Source organism: Pelodiscus sinensis, chromosome 3 (genome assembly GCF_049634645.1).
Source record: "Pelodiscus sinensis isolate JC-2024 chromosome 3, ASM4963464v1, whole genome shotgun sequence".
NCBI lineage: Eukaryota > Metazoa > Chordata > Testudines > Trionychidae > Pelodiscus > Pelodiscus sinensis.
The window spans coordinates 181,639,882-181,659,769 of record NC_134713.1 but is presented as its reverse complement, the minus strand read 5'-3'; the positions used below and the strand labels follow the sequence as shown (position 1 = coordinate 181,659,769).

The 19,888-nt window shown below is 47.6% G+C and overlaps 1 protein-coding gene across 3 annotated transcripts in view; it reads left to right on the top strand.

The window, feature by feature from the left end:
- PLEK (pleckstrin) overlaps positions 1-14,313 on the top strand; it is a 47,388-nt gene extending 33,075 nt beyond the window's left edge. For all 3 annotated transcript variants that reach the window (XM_075925561.1, XM_075925560.1, XM_006114102.4), the window contains exons 3-9: positions 256-437; positions 4,830-4,921; positions 5,734-5,918; positions 6,988-7,092; positions 9,443-9,526; positions 12,329-12,398; positions 13,804-14,313. In XM_075925561.1, the coding sequence (XP_075781676.1) occupies positions 256-437; positions 4,830-4,921; positions 5,734-5,918; positions 6,988-7,092; positions 9,443-9,526; positions 12,329-12,398; positions 13,804-13,943 (858 nt within the window). In that variant the 3' untranslated portion in view covers positions 13,944-14,313. The remainder of the gene's footprint in view (positions 1-255; positions 438-4,829; positions 4,922-5,733; positions 5,919-6,987; positions 7,093-9,442; positions 9,527-12,328; positions 12,399-13,803) is intronic.
- Positions 14,314-19,888: the final 5,575 nt, after the last annotated feature.

The following is a 19,888-nucleotide window of genomic DNA, read 5'->3' as shown; positions in this document are numbered from 1 at the left end:
TTTTAGAGCTACCTAGCCTAGCTCTGGTAAGAATGTCAGGAATGCACTGTCTATACCACTACGAGGAGCAGGATTACTTGCACAGTCTGTGTAGCTATCTCTTCAGATCTTCTTTGCTTTAATCATGCATTCTGGATCCTATACTTAGTTCCTGCTAAGGCAAGATGTACAGCATGTTGATGCTAGTCTTATCGTAGCCCACTGGTTACATAAAGCCATGTTTAAAAATCCTTTTCTTGTTATTTCTCGTTATAGTTTGTCTTCAAATTCACCACAGCCAAACAACAGGACCATTTTTTCCAAGCCGCCTACCTTGAGGAGAGAGATGCCTGGGTGCGGGATATCAAGAAGGCTATTCAGTGCATCGAGGGAGGCCAAAAGTTTGCCAGAAAATCCACCAGAAAGTCCATCAGGCTGCCTGAAACAATCAATCTAAGGTCTGGTATAATATCTCTCTTCCCCCACTTCCTTCCCTCAGCAGGGAGTAGATCAGTGGTCTCCAACCTTTTTGAGCATAAGATCACTTTTTGAATGTAAGAGCAATCTAGGATCTGCCTCAAACCCAAACATTCTTACCCTGCCTCCTTCCTGCCCCTTCTCCAAGGCCCCGCCCCTGCTCACTCCATCCTGCCTTCCCTATCCTCATTCACTTTTATCAGTCTGGGAGCTGGGAGTTGGGATGCAGGTGGGTTCAGGACTAGGGCATGTGTTTGGAATGAGGGCTTCAGCTGGGCACCGCTTACCACAGGTGGCTTTTGAGTGGTGGTGCGGGGAGCTAAAACAGGCTCATCACAGCCCTGTCCCTGCACCACTCCCAAAAGCAGCCAGCAAACTCTCTCCATCCCTGCCTCCCTTTGCTCTGTGGAGATGGGGTACAGGGTGGAGGGAGGGGCCCCAATTCCTCTTCTTCCCATGCTCTGCACAGCAAGCAAGAGGCTCCCAGCGGTGAGGGGCACTTCCAAAGGAGAAGTGCAGATGAAGTGCCAGCACTGGATAGCCTCCCAGCCAAACCTCTCAGGATCGCCTGTCAAAGGTTCCACGATCTACCCATAGATTCCGATCTACTGGCTGGTGACCACTAGAGAGTAGAGCCAGATGACTAAGGCCCTACCAAGTTTATGATCCATTTTGGTTAATTTCATGGTCATAACATTTTAAAAATAATAAATTTCATTATCTCAGTTACTTAAATCTGAAATTTCATGATGTGTAAATATAGTGTTCCTGATTCAAACAGGCGTTGGAGGGAGGGGGATTGCAAGGTTCTTGTAGGGGAGGTTGTGATACTACTAGTCTTAGTTCTGTGCTGCTGGTGGTGGCAGCGTTGCCCTCAGAGGTAGGCATCTGGAGATGGCAGCTGCTGGCTGGGAGCCTAGATATGAAGGCAGAACCACTGCCAGTTACAACACAAAAGCAAGGATGGCCTGGTATGGCATTGCCTCTTTTATTCGGCGCTGCTGCTGGCAGGGTGCTATCTTCAGAGTTGGTGCCTAGCAAACAGCTGCTGCTCTCCAGCAGCCCAGCTCTGAAGGTAGCACAGGAGTAAGGGTGACAATATATCACCTTAAAATAACCTTGTGACCCTCCCCCCCCGCAGCTCCCTTTTGAGTTAAGACCCCCCAATTTGATAGACACTGGTCTTCCCCAGGAAATCAGTGTCAATAGGGTAAAAACACACTAAAAAACAGGTTTCATGGGGGCAAACTAGATTTCAGCAGTCTGTAATACGTTTTTCATGGCTGTACCTTGGTTGAGGCCCTACTGGTAACATAACATCAACCTGTTCTTTTGCACGAGAAAGGAATTTGCTACCGGGTAGGCAAGGCTGGTCTTCTGTCCCTTGACCAGCAGCAGTAATGGACTAGGCCTTCCTACGTCATAAGGCTCACTCGAGGGTCCTTTCTAAATCATGAGACTAAAACACAAGTACAATAGCCATCGAAACATAAGTCACGTGCACATGTGGCATCCCAAAGCAACGGTAAAACCTTTCCAGAGACCAGCAAACAACTCTCTTTTGAATGCTGCTATGTGAGAGCCAAAGCTGATTTCAGATTAAATAAATTATACTTGACTGAACACTCAAGTGACAATAGAATTAACAGACCCACAGTGTTGCCTACTTTACAGCTCTAGGCACCAGCTCAGCTACTCTAGAAAAGGAGTCTAGGAGATTGAATGTAATGGTCCTTCATAGCAGTAAGCTTTTTTCCATTATTAAAATCGCTCATAACTTTGGAAATCACTTATTAATATTATTTATATTGTCTAGCACCCGTCACCAAGAATCAGGTCAGAAGCCCACTGAGCAAGGCTCTGTAACACACAGCACACAGTTCCTGCCCTAAAGAACTTACAGATGAAAGGGTGAAATTTGGGCCCTTTTGAAGTCAGTAGCAAAACGCCCATTGATGTCAATGCTCCCTAAAAGACAAGATGTAGCAGGCGGGAGGTGCAGCGGGCTGGGGAAGATGGGATAATGACCATAAAAATAATAATTATTAAAGGGTGAACTCAGACTTATTTACTATTCATTACCTTTTGGCTCATATTTTTAAAAGCAACCAGTGGTTTATATGTGCCTTGTTTTTTGGAAGTCCAGCTTAGAGACACTTTGAAGGTACCCAGTTTTCAGCAAGTGCCAGCTGAAAATCAGGCATCTTTCCAAGTGTTTCACTACTAGTCACTCTAACAAACCTCGGCTTAAATGAATCCACTGGCTTAGCCAGACTGCCACTGATCTGAGCTGCAGTGAGGTGCCCTCTGCCTGCAGAGTTCATTTATACGTGGACGTTGCATAATGGGCCTTTTCAAACTCTGCCAAGGAGTGCACCACAATGTACTGCAGTAGCCTACATGGCACCGAACTGTGAGGATGGCACTTGGCTTGTGATAAGTTATATCTGCATAGGAATTTGCTGTGGCAGGGGACAAGGAAGAAGGAGGTGCTCTGTATTGGGGGGGAAGGTGGAGCCTCTTCCAGCAAAACAGAAAGCCAGAAGCAGCAGAGGTTCAAAGACAGCTGGAGTAGCAGGAATAAAGCACTGGGACTAGAGAGGAGATGGTGATTAGATATTCCTCTGGCCAGTTCCACTGTAACTGAGGCAAAACTCACATTCCATTGAATGTAGCTCAGACATAGGGACTGCAGGATAGGGACTGGAGGACCATGGATGTTCCAGGACCAGAGAGTCCCAGTGGAGGGCTAGCGCCTGGGAGCCCTGCAAGCTGGCAGAGCGCTGGGGCTTCCCAGCAGGGCAGTGGGAGCCCCACATGCGGCAGCAGGAGCCTGGCATAGAGGCTGCGGGGCTGGCAGGAGTGGCAGCAGGAGCCAGGCTCTGCAGTGGGAACCTAGCGCAGACCACACTGAGAGCCTGGTACACAAAGACAGCGGAGCTGCTGGGTGCTGCAGCAGAAGCCTGGTGCATGTGCACGTGATGGGGCTGCCTGATGCAGCAGTGGGAGCCCGAGGAGCAGGGACAGTGGGGGCTAATAGGGCAGCAGAGCCAGCAAGAGTGGGGAGCCAGTGGGGAGGGCAGTGGTCGGGCCAGGGTTGGAAGGGACACCGGGGGGAAGAGTGGGCAGAAATGAGCATCCCGCTTCAGCAAAATCCCTCATCCGGGACCTGGCAGGTCCCGAGGGTGCTGGACCAGCTTTCCATTTTGCAAAGATGTTCAAACATTTTTGTTCCATGCGGGACATTCTCCAGGCTGCTTTCTTAGCAATACTTTCCAGACTGAGTGGCCTCTCAAAGAACCTGAATCTAGTGAAAAGTAAAAGATAGGCGAAGGTGAATGTTTAGAAAACTAAGGGAAGCTTGTTTTGTCTCCGAATATGCTCTTCTAGACAAATAAATACAAGTTGCTGTCTGCTGTACTGAGGATACTCTGGTGGGAGACAAAGTTGCACACGGCCTAATCCTGAATTTAGGCTAACTTCAGGTGGCTTCAGGGGGAGATTAGTTTGACAAATGACTGAATAACAACAGAACAAGAATCTCAGGACTTGGTCCAGAGAAACTGCTAGAGGGCTGGCTCAACAACTCATGGGCCCTAAGCAATGGCGCTATCTGGGGTTTGCAAAAGGTGCTCTGGAGGAGGGAAAACAGACCATGAATTGCTGAAGTTACGATGAGGCCTCCTGAAGTGTGAAGTTACTGTCAAGAAGTCAAACTCTTAGAAAACTTGGTCCTCCAGTTCCCAGAGAGGACAGGGAGAGGTTGCAGGAGGAACTTAATACAAAGAGGGACCTCCAGGGAGGAAGCCATTCTGTGAAGTTCTGCTATTGTGAAGGGCTGGGCTTTGGAAGGGGCGGGGCCTCAGGTGGAAAGGGCGGGGCTTGGGACAGCCAGCCCTCAGTGCCACCTGGACCACGCTGCCTAGGCTCCAGCCATGATTTAAAGTGCTCAGCTTCCAGCTGCTGCTGTTGCCCCGGTAGTGGTAGCAGTGGACCAGTACTTGGGGCCCTTTTAAATTACCAGGCCCTGGGGCAACTTCTCCTTTTGCCCTGCCATTGGCAACCCCTGCCTGGGTGGTTGGAGTGTTTTGTGTCTTTGCTCACACTACTGATTCCCCATCCCGTTCTGTGGCCCCAGGGAATATTAGGCTTGTGGACTTTCCTGTCCAGGCCTGCTGCTGAGGACAGCAAAAGAATCTGATTGTAAGCCTGGAAGGCCTCCAAAAATACTAGGCTCCATCCAGTTATTTGCCTTCCTTGGGCTGTTGTGCTGGAGATGCAGCGGTGCCAAAAGAGTAATGAGGACATTATTGTGCAGAATGGTTACAGCTGCCCACTTCCTAACAATTTCCATGGTTCCTTTTTGCACCTAGTGCCTTGTATCTCTCAATGAAGGATGCTGACAAAGGAATAAAAGAACTGAAGCTGGAAAAAGACAAGAAAGTGTTCAATCACTGCTTTACAGGTAGCAAGCTCTTATTCCCCATTTGCCATTGAAACTGCTCTGGGCAATGAAAGCAACAGCAGGGCTCATGTCATGACATTGCAGGTGCACAGCAGAAAATCTCAGCTTTGCAGGGCCTAGGCAGAGCCCTATAAAATGCCACATGGGAAAAACTGGTGGAAGCTTTGTCCATCAATAGAAAGCTGGTTGCTGTGAACGTTTCTGTAGCATGTTCAGAAGCATCTGCTGTAGGCCAGGCAGGGAGTGGTTATGTAAGAGACAGATTGTGCCTTGTTCTAAAATGTGATCAGAGAAGGAGCTCTTTTCATCCACAGTGCCACAAAACCCTTAATGCCAACTGCAATATTCTTAAAGGGGTACTGTGCGGTATTGGCTCCAATTAGCAAAACTACCTTGTGTGTAGGCAACATTCCCGTCCTTCCCCAAGACAAAGTCCATGGAGTGCTGGAAAGGGTCCAAACTCACCCCCTTCCTGAGGTACTGCTTTATTAATGGAGTAACTCCAAGAATCTCTTTCCCTGGGGTTGGCCACCCCTACAATTCATAACTTAAGAATTCTCCACTCCACCCTGTCTCTCTTGACTATTCCCACTGTCTTCTTGTCTGGGGTGCAGTTAATGATCTTACCCTTGCCATCATGAATTAGCAGGTCAGCACCACCAATCTGGTCAGTAAGAGTACGCTGCCACATATTCAGATTGGCCTGTCACCTTTGCCATTTAAAATATCCGATTCCCAAACACAGGTTTTGCAATGGTTATTTTCTGGGGTTATGGCTGTTAATACACCTCGTTTTATTCGCTTGTGACTAGGCAGCAGTGTGATTGACTGGCTAGTGTCGAGCAACGCAATCCGAAATCGCAAGGAGGGTCTCATGGTAGCCTCTTCCCTGCTAAATGAAGGCTACCTGCAGCCAGCTGGGGACACTTCCAAGAATGCTGCCGAAGGATTGTCCGACACCCCCTTCCTTGATCTAGCTGATGCCTATTACTACTTTGTAAGTCTCACAGCATGTTCTTCCATCTTCCAAAGTTTGAAGCTAGGCTTATTGCTGTCCTCAGTCACTCCACCCCATCCCCTAAGACCCCAGCCTGCTCCTCCTGCCTCCCCCCCCACGCTGTTCTCCCCCCTGCTGTTTTTTCCCTCCCAGTTCTGCCCCACCCCCGACGATGCCCCACAGATAACTGGTCCTCCCTATATTGGGGGGAATGATCTAAAGGGGAGGTCAGGTGTCTTCCTTGCTCCACCCAGCCCAGAGCCACCACACCCCATTATCTGCTGGGGGGCACTCTGTCCTCCTACTGCCTCTGCCCATTCTGGAGGGAGGGAGCCTGGGCGCGGAACAGAAAGGAGCCACCCAATCACTGTTCTGCCGCCCAGCAGCTGCCTGAGAGAGCCTGCTGGGGAGGGGGCTTTTGCTCCCTACCCTGGCTCAGTTGCCAGGGACTGGGGCTGATCGAGCCAGAAATGTGTTGGGGGGATAGGGACATGGGATTGCTGGCCCCTGGCACCCGAGCCCAGGTTGGGAGTGGAAGCCGGTAAAGTCACCAGATATGACTCAGTCAACACAAGGAGCAGGTTCCACTCCACTTTTAGTAGGCAAGAAAGTGTCTTTCTTTAATATTTTGTTTCACCCCCACCTTACATGGGTTCCACTCTGCCCACTGAAGGTCACTGGAGCAGTCACTGGTTAGGACCCTATAGGATAATGGGAGCCTTATTACTGGAGAGAGAAAGGGACCAACAGGGAGTACTGTATGGGCACTGAAATGCAGACCAATACGGCAGCTTTTTCCACATGTCCTGAGATCCATGGGGGAATCCCACAGAGAACCTGGTCCTATGCCCATTTGGCCCCAACATTCAACAGAAGACTCTATGGACATTCTGCTGGCTGAAATTCAGAGCTTCTTGGCTTTTCTGGCAGATTTTCCAGAGGAAGGTGGTTTGGCCTCCTGGCCATCAAATAATAAGCCAAGCACAAGCTGACCTCCTTTCAGGTAGGAGAATGAATCTCTGCAGCCGCATGGTTTCCGAAGGATGTCCTCTTCTTTGTGTCCCTACAGGCAGACAGTGGGTTCTTCTATGAAGGGAATTCTAGTGATGATGACGTGGTCTTGAAGGAAGAGTTCAGAGGCACAGTGGTCAAGCAGGGCTGTTTACTGAAGCAGGTCAGTGTTTCGCTCATTCCACTGTTTTACAACAGGAGTGAAGACAACAAACCACACAAATAAAATATACCCAGAAGTTTCTCAAGACCTTGGAGCTCAGCTGGGTCATCCGAGTGTAACACATTGCGAGTGTGCCTTACAGGCTCCTCTCTGTGTCAATCCACAGAGAATAGGAGTTAGGCTGTCCTCTGGCAACAGTGCTTCAGCTCAGGTTGTAGCTGTTTGTGCTTTAAGCTGGGGAGGACTCAGGTTCTATCCTCAGTGTATTGGCCACGGTGCTGGCTATTTCATGAGTGCTTAGCAGCTGGGATCTTTCTCAGAATGTTCTGGAACCTCCTCGTTTTGTACAAAGTGCCTTCTGCTTTTATCAGTACTTTTATCAGTGTTCATAAGACTTATTGTTATTTATGGGACAGTAGTGCCTATAGGCCCAATCAAAATTGGGGACCTACCATGCAAGATGCTATAAATATACACAGTGAGAGACAAACCCTCCCCCAAAAGTTTATAATCTAGAGGGACAAGAGAAATGAACTGCACAAAGGGGAGACACAGCAGCTTCATGGAAGACATGGGACTAGAACCCAGGTCTCTGGTCAGCTTGCATAGTACCCCACCAGCTAGACCACACTGCCCCACAAACCAGGGATTGGGGTTATAGCCCAGCTCTGCTAGAGTCTTCCTGTGTGTCCCAGACAAGCCACAACTCAAGGCTGCTCTGTGAAAAGGAAACAGTAACTCCTCAGGATGCTTTCCTTTCTGTACAATGTACCACCTCATCACAATAGCTTTTATTATTGTAACAATGAGAATATTAGCAGAACAATCGGGCAAGATCAAGGTTCTTCTGTGACATTGACACTGTCCAGTAGCACAATGTGACAAAAACACCAGGGTGAGAGTAAGATATGAGGTATTGGTCATCTCCTGCTAATTGTCTGAAACCCAAAATCTTAGTTTGGCCAAAATTTAAAATATGATGCCCTATGCTGGAGCAATGTGACATGCTCCATACATATACAAAAACCCATACCCATCTCGAAGGAAGCATCACTCCACGAGATAATGTGATTTGGTCTGAGAGAAGGGTCACCAAGGAGAAGGGTTTGGTGGGGCTGTGGTTAGAGCAAGTAACCAGTGCTCCTAGGAGTGGCTTCGGATTAGCAGAAGTCCTGGATTGTTAGAGTTGCATAGATCTGTTACATCATCCACTCCTTCTAGGGATGCAGGTTTAATGGCTGCAAAGTCATTCGCAGAAATATCTGTTGGGACACTGAGGCCCCAAAGTTGCAATGAACCCTATGGGGGCAGACCACAGCACCCCCACCCAGAACTCCACTGAGGCTTTGTGCAGGTGCACTATTCCGCCCAGACAGGGCTCACTGCAGTATCAAGTTTTACATACCAGAGTGGCGGACTCTGTAGAAAACAAAAAGATAAGTAGTTGGATAAAATTGGTAGGTGGTATAATAACTCTTCTTTGTCTAGGAACAGTCCCTTGTCCCCTCTCTGGAGCGACTGTGACAGAAATGCCCCTTTTATTGTCACCTTTTCTGCTCCCTAATTCTCTTTGGTGTTTAGATCACATGATGATAGGAGTCATGATGATGGATGCATAGATCACATAGAAACACTACTTGAAGGTGTGATGAGTGCCTGTGAATGGTGCCATAAATCATCTGTGACGAACAGTCCTACTTATTGGCCATGTCATTTGTACTCTTCTTATTAAACTGTATCAAGTACTTCATAGGATGTGACTCTTCACCATATTTCTGCTCTTCACCATATTAGTCACTTTCCTGTACCCACAGCTGGTGGCTCATATCTAGTGAGTAAAGAACTTCCTAGTGAACAGCAACAGTTACTTGAAAAACTGAAATATTTTTGAAATATTATGATGCCTGACAGCTTCTTTTGACCAATATTATTCTGGTTTTTATCATCCATTGAGAGGCCACAGTTTGGGTGTTGCTGCTTTTCTGCCTTCAATGTCTATTTTTCAAAATTAAAGTTATGTCTGGTAAAAATGCTGATTTGTTTTAAGTGGACTATAGTATCTGACTGTGTGACTTATTGTTCAGGCCAGAAAACTAGCTACCAAATTAGATACTGGGAAAGATTTTAAAAAGCGCCTAAATGAAATCTAGAAATAAAGGGATTTATGAGCTTAAGTTAAGTTAAGTTTGGTTAACTTTTGAAAACATTATCTATTGTAAATTCCTTCATTAAAGGCACCTATATATCAAGGCCAAAGCATTAGTTTTTCAGCTATATTTTCCTATTCTTGTGTGTGTGATTTCTTTTCAACGAAGTAGAATATTAAATGACCTTTTGCAAATTTACTTAGGGGCATCGGAGGAAAAACTGGAAAGTGAGGAAGTTTGTTCTAAGAGAGGACCCTGCATATCTTCACTACTATGATCCTGCTGGGGTGAGAGAGAGCGTATTATTGTCCATATTATTTTTACCAGCATCATTCAAGAACTTCTAAAGACATGCAGAGACGACAATAAATTTGCTAGGCCCTGGAATATGTGTGTGGGAGGGGGAAGGGGGGGGGGCTTGGCTTCCGGTCCATCCAGAAGAGGTGGGGACTTAGGTTTAAGGGCTAGGGCTAGGAACAGCCAACCCTCAGAGCCACCCAGACCATATCGTGCCTCCCACAGCCAGCCCTCAGTACTGCCCGGACCACACCACATAGGGATTTAAAAGGACTGGAATCCCTTTTAAATCTTTCCACCCTCAACCTTTTGGCAGCTCTGAAGACATCACCGCCAGCTGACCTGGTGAACTGACCGTTCCTTTGGAGTGTTTGTTGGGGCAATGCGTGTGTATGGGGGGATGCTTGTGCTGCTTTTGATTAACTGTAGCTGTTCTCTAGATAAGCAAAGAATGTCAGTCTCTAAATGTGCTGGATGGGCATAGCTGAGGGAAAGTTCATGGGCATGGGAAAGGAGAGGTCATGAGCACCAGTCATGCCTCTGCTCAGTCCTTTGACCCATTAATTACATTAAGAAGACTGTCATGCTGTCTGGAGTGGTTCATGGCCGTCAGTGCCAGTCTCAGAGCAAACTGTCAAAAAGTAGGACAGCCATCGCAACCAGGCAGGGTGTTCTACGATTAGATCTCACCTACCCAGAAATGTGTATTTCTGGATCACAGTAACAGTCTCACCATAGAGTGACAGACAGTCCCCTTGGCTACTCCTGTCTCTCTTGCTCCCCGGCAAACTGGACTTAGTGATAACTGGACATTACAACAAAGATCACAAAATATTAAGGTTGCTCCCAGTGCCAAGAGACCAGGCACTTCCCACAGCTCCCATTGGCTGAGAACGGTGGTCCGCAGCCACCAGGAGCTGCAGTTGCCTGTACTTGTGGAGGTGCAGGTAAATATAGTAGTGTTGGGCCGCCAGGGGCTAAACCTGGTGAACTGCATGTGGCCTGTGGGCTGGTATTTGCCTACCCTTGTTCTGTAGTAAAGGGTTTATTACCTATGAGAAAGAAATGTATTCTTTACAAGTTGAAGCAGAAAACATTAAGTACAAATGAGTTATAATCTTAGATTCAAAAAGATGATAGAGATGTCATAATTTGAATATCATTTAGGGGTAACTCAAGTTAATCCTGGGGATGTCTGCTTTTGTTTCTTAGGCCTTTTCTACACTTACCAGCATGTCAATCGACTTCAGCTATGTAAATAGCATAGCTGAAGTCAAAACATTCTGTGGCATCTTGTGTCCAGTACGGTCAACAGGAGTTGTTCTCCTGTTGACATTGGCTACTTTTCTCATCTTGGTGGTGTACCAGCATCAACGGGAGCACACTTGGAGACTGATTGATCGCATCTAGCAAATGAAATATATCAATGGCCAGTGGATAGATCACTATAGCATTTGGTCTACCACATAGGCTGTGTCTAGACTGGCCAGTTTTTCCGGAAAATCAGCCACTTTTCCGGAAAAACTTGCCAGCTGTCTACACTGGCCGCTTGAATTTCCACAAAAGCACTGAATTCCTACTGTAAGAAATCAGAGCTTCTTGTGGAAATACTATTCTGCTCCCATTCAGGCAAAAGTCCCTTTTGCGCAAAGTGTTTGCGCAAAAGGGCCAGTGTAGACAGCTCAGATTTGTTTTCCGCAAAAAAGCCCCGATCACGAAAAAGTGCTTTTGCAGAAAAGCACCCATGCCAATCTAGACGCTCTGTTCCGAGAATGCTTTTAACGGAAAACTTTTCCGTTAAAAGCATTTCCGGAAAATCATGCCAATCTAGATGCAGCTTATAGTGTAGACAAGACCTTAGCTCCAGCCCTTGTGAAAGTCCAAGCAGCAAGTTACTGATCATTCCTTTTTGTGAACATCTTTATATGCCTGTCTCCAAAAGTTCAAACTGATAGGACAAATGCTCCTGCATGTAAGTTCTTCATGGGTGGTTGGGGCAATCAGCAAAGCTTTGTTCCTGAAATGGCCTATTTAGTCTCAATAGTTCTTCTGGAAGGGCAGGAAAACAGTCTTTAATAATATTCTTAAATAATGCTGCTGTGTAGATGTACCCTAACAGTCCAGTAACATGCCAGTTACGTCTATTTGATCCTAAGCTGGTCAAGCCCTAGCCAGTGGAAAGTCAGCATCGAGGAGTTTTGCTCTGCTACAGCCTCAGCCCACTCCCAATTTGCCCTTCCAACCCCTAGCACAAACCCTTTGCTGGAATGGGCATGTGTTGGGGAGGGGGGGGAGAATAGCTGCTTCTTTTAGGTTTGTGACAGCAGAATTTTTCTCTCTACAAGGAGAATTTCTCTCCTGGCTGCTCACAGCTACAGTCCTGGAGTGGTGTGTAAACAAGAATCTGGCTTAGCCCCCTTTATCAAACAATGCTAAGATTTGCCATCCTTCGTGGAATTGTATCTGCTGGGTGAATGTGCAGAGATGTTGCTTCTCTTCCCTGAAGTGTGGGACCAGCCAATCCAGATCCGGCACTGTACAAATTTATTTTCTACATTCTTTTTGCACATTGAGCTCACAAAGGTTCCTACAAAATATTTAGCACAGCCTGTATTCCAAAGGGGCTCACCCATCCACATGTAATTTGCCCTGCCCCATGGTGCCCATGTTTTTCATCAGACATTTCTGCTTCCAGTGAAGAGCTCTAGTCAGATATAGCTGGACATCTTTTGAAGCAGATGGGCTGGATTTGAAACCAGGCCAATGACTGTTTTGTTTGGAATTCCTGCCAGGGAGAAGATCCACTTGGAGCGATTCACTTGAGGGGTTGCGTGGTGACAGCTGTTGAAGACACACCAGATGGTAAGGAAACACGCACAAATAGCAGTGTAGTGTTTGCAGTACACACCTCGATGCAGTCATACAACAAGCCTGCCTCAAAAATAAGCCATTTGCAATTTATCATCAATGGATCAGGTAAGCAGCGTTAAGCATAAGAACGGCCATACTGAGTCAGACCTAAGGTCCATCTAGCCCAGTATCCTGTCTTCCGACAGTGGCCAATGCCTTATGTCCCAGAGGGTATGTCTACACTACCACCCTAGTTCGAACTAGGGTGGTAATGTAGGCAACCGGAGTTGCAAATGAAGCCCGGGATTTGAAATTCCCAGGCTTCATTTGCATGTTGCTAGGCGCCGCCATTTTTAAATGTCCGCTAGTTCGGACTCCGTGCCCGCGGCTACACGCGGCACGAACTAAGTAGTTCGGATTAGGCTTCCTATCTACGAGGAGTACAGGTAGTTCGGAATAGGAAGCCTAATCCGAACTACCTAGTTCGTGCCGCGTGTAGCCGCGGGCACGGAGTCCGAACTAGCGGACATTTAAAAATGGCGGCGCCTGGCAACATGCAAATGAAGCCCGGGAAATTCAAATCCCGGGCTTCATTTGCAACTCTGGTTGCCTACATTACCACCCTAGTTCGAACTAGGGTGGTAGTGTAGACATACCCAGAGGGAGTGAACAGAACAGGTAATTACCAAGTGATCCAAAACTAGGGCTCCACAGCTATCCTGATTTTACTATTTGCTTAGACTACTACTAACAACATTATATCTGGCTTCCATGCAGAGGTAATTTTGCGGCTGCTGCAGCCCATGACTCTGGAGGGGAGGTGTTGGAGTAAGAAGGTTAGGCCAAGGAGCAGACAACCTACATGTCATACTCTCTCCTGAAAGCATGGAAAATGCTCATGGGGACATACTGTGGGTAATTTTGCAAGAAATAATATTAGCAGCCATTTCGTACGGTCTCCCCTCCATGCAGGGATGGATAGTATGACCAACAGCAAGGCTGGCTATGGGCCACTTGACTTCAGAGGGGGCTCTGTTGCCACAGGGGAAGGAAACGTGGAGGCATCATGATCGGGGGAGGTCTGAGCTTCCTCTCGTTGCAGAGAGCTGTGCTCAGCTGATTTTGGAGGCGACATTCAGTCCAGCCCACAGACTGTGGGAGGGTTGGATGTGGCTCTTAGAACTTGATAAATGTGTCACTCTTGTTCTTTAGTGTTGATGGTTCCTGTACAGGATTTCCACTTGGTGGAGGCTTTTATTCAGTTGTGATGTTTGGCAGGGGAGGAGCTGTGATACTGGAAGAAAGGAAGGAAATCCCCATATGGTCTTAGAAGCAGAAACACAGTAAACCTGGGCTAAAAATGCTCTATTCACTTCTGTAATTTGCTGCTTTCTCCCCCACCCCCAACTTCTTTTAGCTAAGAAGCATGATGTTGACACCAACCTGTTTGAAATCATCACAGCAAGTGAAATCCACTATTTTTTGCAAGCAGCGACACCCGTGGAACGTACAGCGTGGATCAAAGCGATTCAAGTTGTTTCTAGGACTGGGAAATAAAGACCAGACTCCAGCGGAAAACCAAACTGAGCACTCCTAGCAAAAGGGAATTTTAACCTGGAGCCCTGGGAAATGATTCCATCCATTGTCTCCTCTTCCTGAGGCTGGTGGGCAGTTTAATGTCTGCAATGGCTACTAACAAACTAACAAACTCCCCACAATTGTAGCTGAGAGATTTTACTCATTTAAAGTATGTCTTAAATATGTCTTACTAATTGGTGCATCTTTTTTATTATTAGCATCTCCTGTGAAGGTGACAACTTGTGCTGTTTTGGTTTTTTTGGACTCATTGATGATAGTGACAGTTTTACCATTACTGTGGTTGGGGCCAGGATCCTGCCACAGATGTAAATAAAGTGAACTAAAACTGTCAGCTTTCAGCATTCTTTTGTTACTCAGCTACATTCTAGTTGTGACGGGGCGGTCACAGAAGACCCCTTGGGCTGCTTCCCAGTGTGCTGACAAAGCCACTGACACTCACCTTCTTGCTCTCTGGGGCTTCTCCCGACCCTGTCCTGCTGGGCCAAATTTTCTGGTTTCCCCCAGACAAGGCACAGAGGTGAGACTACCTCCCCAAGAGCAATGCAGACATTGAATTAGGTCAGCTCTCATGAGAGTGCGGTTCTGGGCACAGCCTTTAGGAAACCGGCCTCCACATGGGCTCAAAACTCCAAATAAATCTGTGAGATTTTAAAAAATTGAAAGCCCATTCAGGTAAGCCCCCTGTAACCCGTTGCCCTTGTGGCCACCCCCCCGAGTTCGGGTGGCCCCACGTCCTGAACAGAGGACCGGCCTCCTGGCCTTCCGCCCGATCGCGGATTCCGGCCGACCGTGTGGGGGTGCCGGAGCCTGTGCTGGCCTGCGGGCGCCGGGAAGGGGGCTCGGGCCCTCCCTCACTCCGAGCCCCAACCCAGGGCCCTAAGATGGGGACGCTAGTCCCTAGTCAGTGGAGGGGGCTAAGTTCCCCCAAACCCTCCACTGGCGGGGTACACGGCCCCGCCCTGGGTCGCTTCTTCCCGGCCAGATCCCCGTCACGTTCCCCAGCGAGGAGACAGACTCACCCGGAGTCCCTTCCCCCGGTGGGGCGTCTGCCGCCGAGGTTCACGCGTCTCCCGTGGGCCTCCCGGTGAGCCAGGGTCCTTCCTCCCGTCCCAGGTGCTTCCCCCTTTGTGCCCACGGCTGGTCTCCTTTTGAATGGCCCGCTCCCCTACTGACGCCGGGGCCGGCGTGGTCCCATGACTCCAGGCCCCGCCCCTCCCAGCGTCCTCCCCGTCGCCTCCCGTGACGTCATCGGCAGGCGCCGGGTGAACCAGCGGGCCGACGGCCGTCCCGGCCGTGGATGCTGCTCCCGGGTTCCCCGTCTCAGTGAGGGGCGGCGCGGACAATGTGCCTGCCCCGTCACACCCCCCTTAACAATGAAAGGGGGAATGTACACACTGATTGCTCCCCCAGGTAGCAATTATTTACACTGGGCTTGATAGTAAATAAAAGTCATTTTATTAAGTACAAGCTGTAAGATTTAAGTGGTTGCCAGTGAAAACAGACTGAGGAAAGTAAAATTACAAATTTAAAATAAAAGAAAATGCATAGTTAGTTCTTTAAAAACAACAAGTAGTCCTGTGGCATCTTAGGGTATATCTATACTATGGGATAAAGTCGAATTAAGATTCATAATTTCAGCTACATTAATTGCGTAGCTGAAGTCGAAGTACCTTAACTGAACTTTTGGTGCCATCCACATGCAGAAAATCAAAGGGAGCACACTCTCCCTTAAACTTCACTTATTCCTCATGGAAGCAGGACTACCAGCATTGACCAGAGTGCCCCGCTCAGTTCGAATTAGCTGTCTTAACTAGACCAGCTAATTCAATCCCTGGAAGATCGACAGCGGCAGCTTCCATCTTTTCTGTAGTGTAGTCATATGCTTAGAGACTAACTATATATAATCATGAGCTTTTGTGGGCAAAAACCACTTCATCAGATGAGATGACCTTGAGATGAGCTAATTCTAACACACTGAAGCTTATTGAAAACTTACCCTAAAACTGTTCTTATTTCGGACAAACCTCCAAGCCAGGAAATATCTTTTTTCCCCTGGGGTCTCCAGCTGTTCTCTTGGGTGTGTCATGCCAGCCATAGACCAAGAGACTGAAAGCTTTCTAGTTTAAACAGGCTTCCTTTCGGGTGGGAATTCTTTGTTTCTACACCCCTCTTCTATGAAAATTTGCCTGATCAGAACGTACCTGTTGGGGTGGTCACATGTCTTCCTAAGATCAATCACTGCTTATGCTTAAGGACAAAGAAGGCTGTTCTCAAGTCATTAAATTGATCACACAGTGATTAAGGTGTCCAAGCATTGGAAAAACCCTTGATGGCTTTTCTTTGCATATTTAAAACTATAAATCATTCCATTCCCCATATTTCTAACTTTACATACAAGAATGATACCTACACCAAAATAAGATATACAGATCCAGCAGAAAGAAACACTAAAATTGATAGGTCACACAAGATATTTTGTTCAAAGCATCTTTGAGTTATGCATATTTGTATCCATAAAAAAAACTTAAAAAAACAATGAATGGTCCTGCAGCACCTTAGAGAGTAACGAAAAATGTAGATGGCATCATGAGCTTTCATGGGCACAGCCCACTTCTTCAGATGACTGGAGCAAGGGGACCACAGGTACAAATAAATAGTAGAAAAAGAGAGGATGGGAAAAAAAACCTTGTCAATTAATTAGAGTATCTGTGCTAAATGAGGCTAATACAGTGGCGGTGTAATTAACTGATATTTCGCTCTTGATGTCATGAGGGTGTTGAATGTAGTGGCCCATCCAGTTCATATCTTTGTTTAGATCAGTGGTTATGAACCAGTAGATCAGGATCTAGGGGTAGATCATGGAGCCTCTGACAGGTGATCCTGACAGGTTTGGCCAAGAGGCTATCAAGCGCTGGTGCTTCATCTGCCCCTCCCCTACTGCTGTGCATCTCTTGCCCTCTGCCTTGGAGCTGACTCCTGCCAGCCCCGGGAACCTCCTGTTTGCTGTGCAGGGCAGGGGAGGGAGAAGAGGGACACTGATGTCAAGGTGCCCCCGCCCACCCTTTATCCTATCCCCACAGAGCAGAGGGTGGGGCACAACAGGACTTGGGATGGACTTTGCTGGCTGCTTCTGGGAGTGGTGCAGGGCCAGGGCAGGGTGAGCCTGTCTTAGCCCCACTGCACCACCAACCAGGAGCCACCAGAAGTAAGCCCAGTCAGAGCCCACATCCTGAAACCCTCCCCAGTCATGAACCCTCTCCTGCACCCAAGCCTCTGCCTCAGCCCCGATCACCCCAGCATCCAAACACCCTCCCAGCATCTGCATCTAGAACCCCCTCCTGCACCCTGACTGCCTGTCCCAAGCTCAGCTCAGAGCCCCTCTCACTCCAGATCCCTTAATCCAAGACCAGAGCCTGTACCCCAACCCACTGCCCCTGCTTGATGAAAGTGAGGGAGGATGGGGGAGGGAAGGAGGATGGAGTGAGCAGGGGTAGGGCCTCAGAGAAGGGGCACAAAGGAGGCAGGGAAAAGGTATTTGGGTTTGAGGTAGATCTCGGATTGCACCTTAAATTCAAAAAGTGATCTTGTGCTTAAAAAGGTTGGAGACTCCTGGTTTAGATCTTGATTAAAGGTGTCAAATTTGCAAATGGAGGCAAGTTCCACAGCCTCTCTTTCCGGCTGGTTTTTTTAAAATTGCTTTGTAAGGGTATAGTCACTTTTAGATCCATTAGTGAGTGCCTGGGCAAGTTAAAATGTTCCCCAACAGGTTTCTCTGTGTTAGCATTTTGAATATCTAATGTGTGTCCATTAATATCTGATGTGTGTCCTTGGTCATAGAGACTGTCCCGTTTCTATCCATAAGACAGTCTCATACTTCATACATCAATGTCTTCAAATAAGTTACATCTATGCGGCACCAAGACATGGACTACAGGGTGTGAAAAGCAGCGTGCATCCAAATGCTGCACTGTCACAGGCAAGAGTGGTTGCTGTGGGCATGAACTAAAAGATTCCTACTTTCGATTAATGTAGTCTGCTGGAAGAGAACAATGTTAATCAAAACGAGAAACCTTTTCATTCGTGCCTGCAGCATACATACCAGGGGAGCTACAGGGCAGCATTTCAGTGCGCATTGCTGTTCAGACCCCTGGAGTCTGAATTGTGGGTCAGTGGAGACAAGCTCCACAGTATTTATTTATGGCAGAAATGTTGCGCCTGAATAAATATAACCAGAATAAATACTAGCATTGGTGTGGTTCTGTTTATCTGAATATGCCCATAAAAGGCTGACTTGGACAAGGGTTAAAGCTAGCGCTCTCTCAGATTCTGTGTGTAGCTCTGCTTTAGGTTACCATTTTCTTATATGCAGGAGAAGCTCCACGCTTATTTTGGTTACAGTGAGCAACCAAAAACTAAGCTCCTTATCCAAACCCCTTTGGCCAAGAAATTAGCTGGGAGAACAGCCTCTCCATCACGGTTCCCTCTAACTGTTTTGTCCTCCATGTGCAGAATGAATTTTGTTATAAGCACCAAGGTACCACCAGTAGAAACACATGCTGTCCACTGTGGCTGCTTGGCTGATCAACTGAATTTCTCCTGGGTGGCCACCTTCACACTCAGTTTACAGGGAAAATTGCTCTCCATATTCAATGCTTTCCACTTCTGAGCCAGACGAGATGAGGAAGTGAAGACATAGAAAAGGGAGGGCATGGGGTAAAGTGAATATTTAAAAATTGGTTTGTGTTCTGGGCCAAGATTTGGGTAGCTTCTGAGACATAAGCATGCACTTTACATTTTTGAGAGCTCCTTCAATGCTCTGAAAGGCAGTCCTTGTTTTATTTGAGCTGCTTTACCAGCCCTGCTGTATGTAGGACAGATCCTGCAACACTGATGTACATAGTCACTCTGAAGTGAATGGGACTTTCTATATGACCAAAGATTGGAGAATGATGCCCCAGAGCCTCATCTTCCTGTGAAAGGACTTATGGGCCTGATCTCCTATCCTGATGCTAGTGGCAATTTGAGAAAGCCCTAAAGCAGATGCTTAAATCTATCCCTGTTCAGGGACAGCATTTAAACCCTGAAAATATGAAATTAGGAAGCTAAGGGAAAAGATTCCAGCATTCCTTGTCACCTTCACATTACCTAGGTACGGCGGATAACACCCACCATTTGGTGGTTTCTGTAATTTCTGACAAATCCCCCAATTTTATCCAATGCAAAAATTTACCAGCAATGGTGACTGCTGGGGAGAAACGCACAAGGGGCACCAGCCACATGGCCACCCCCTGACATGTCTCCTCTCTGGTTCACCCCAAAACATAGGGGCCAAAGCAGGAGTCTGCCCGCTGGCTGTTGGCCCCTTCCCCGCATGTTGTTTGGTGGGCATGTGACCCTTCGTGTCCTCCCTTCATGCATTGCCCCTGCTTACCAGTGACTTCATCCATGTGAAGGCAGGGTGACTTTCCACCCAAGGGGCTGAATGACAGTTAGCTGTACTATGCTGTTGCTAGGGCTGAGGAGGTGGCACCATTTAGGTTTTTCTGAGGGCTCATGCCTGGCTAGACACAGGGCAGATCACCCCCATTGTGGATCCGTGCCCCACAAGGGAGCATCAGTTCTGTGAGTCTTTTTCATTCTTCCAGAAGAATAGAAGTTTGCCCTACGTCCATGCCAAAGAATGGCCAAGCAGTTCACATGAAAGAATGTCAGTGGAGATCTGCAAGAGACCAGTCATCTGCTTGAGAGCCATGTGCCTCAATACTGCTGGCCAGCTGCCCTTAGCTTCTGGGCAGCATGGTCTCTGGCAGGGACTCCTCAGTGACTGCTTTGGAGATGCATCCCTGCAATTTTACTTTGGCCCTGATCCTGCATGAAATGGCACATGGATGAACCCCTGCACC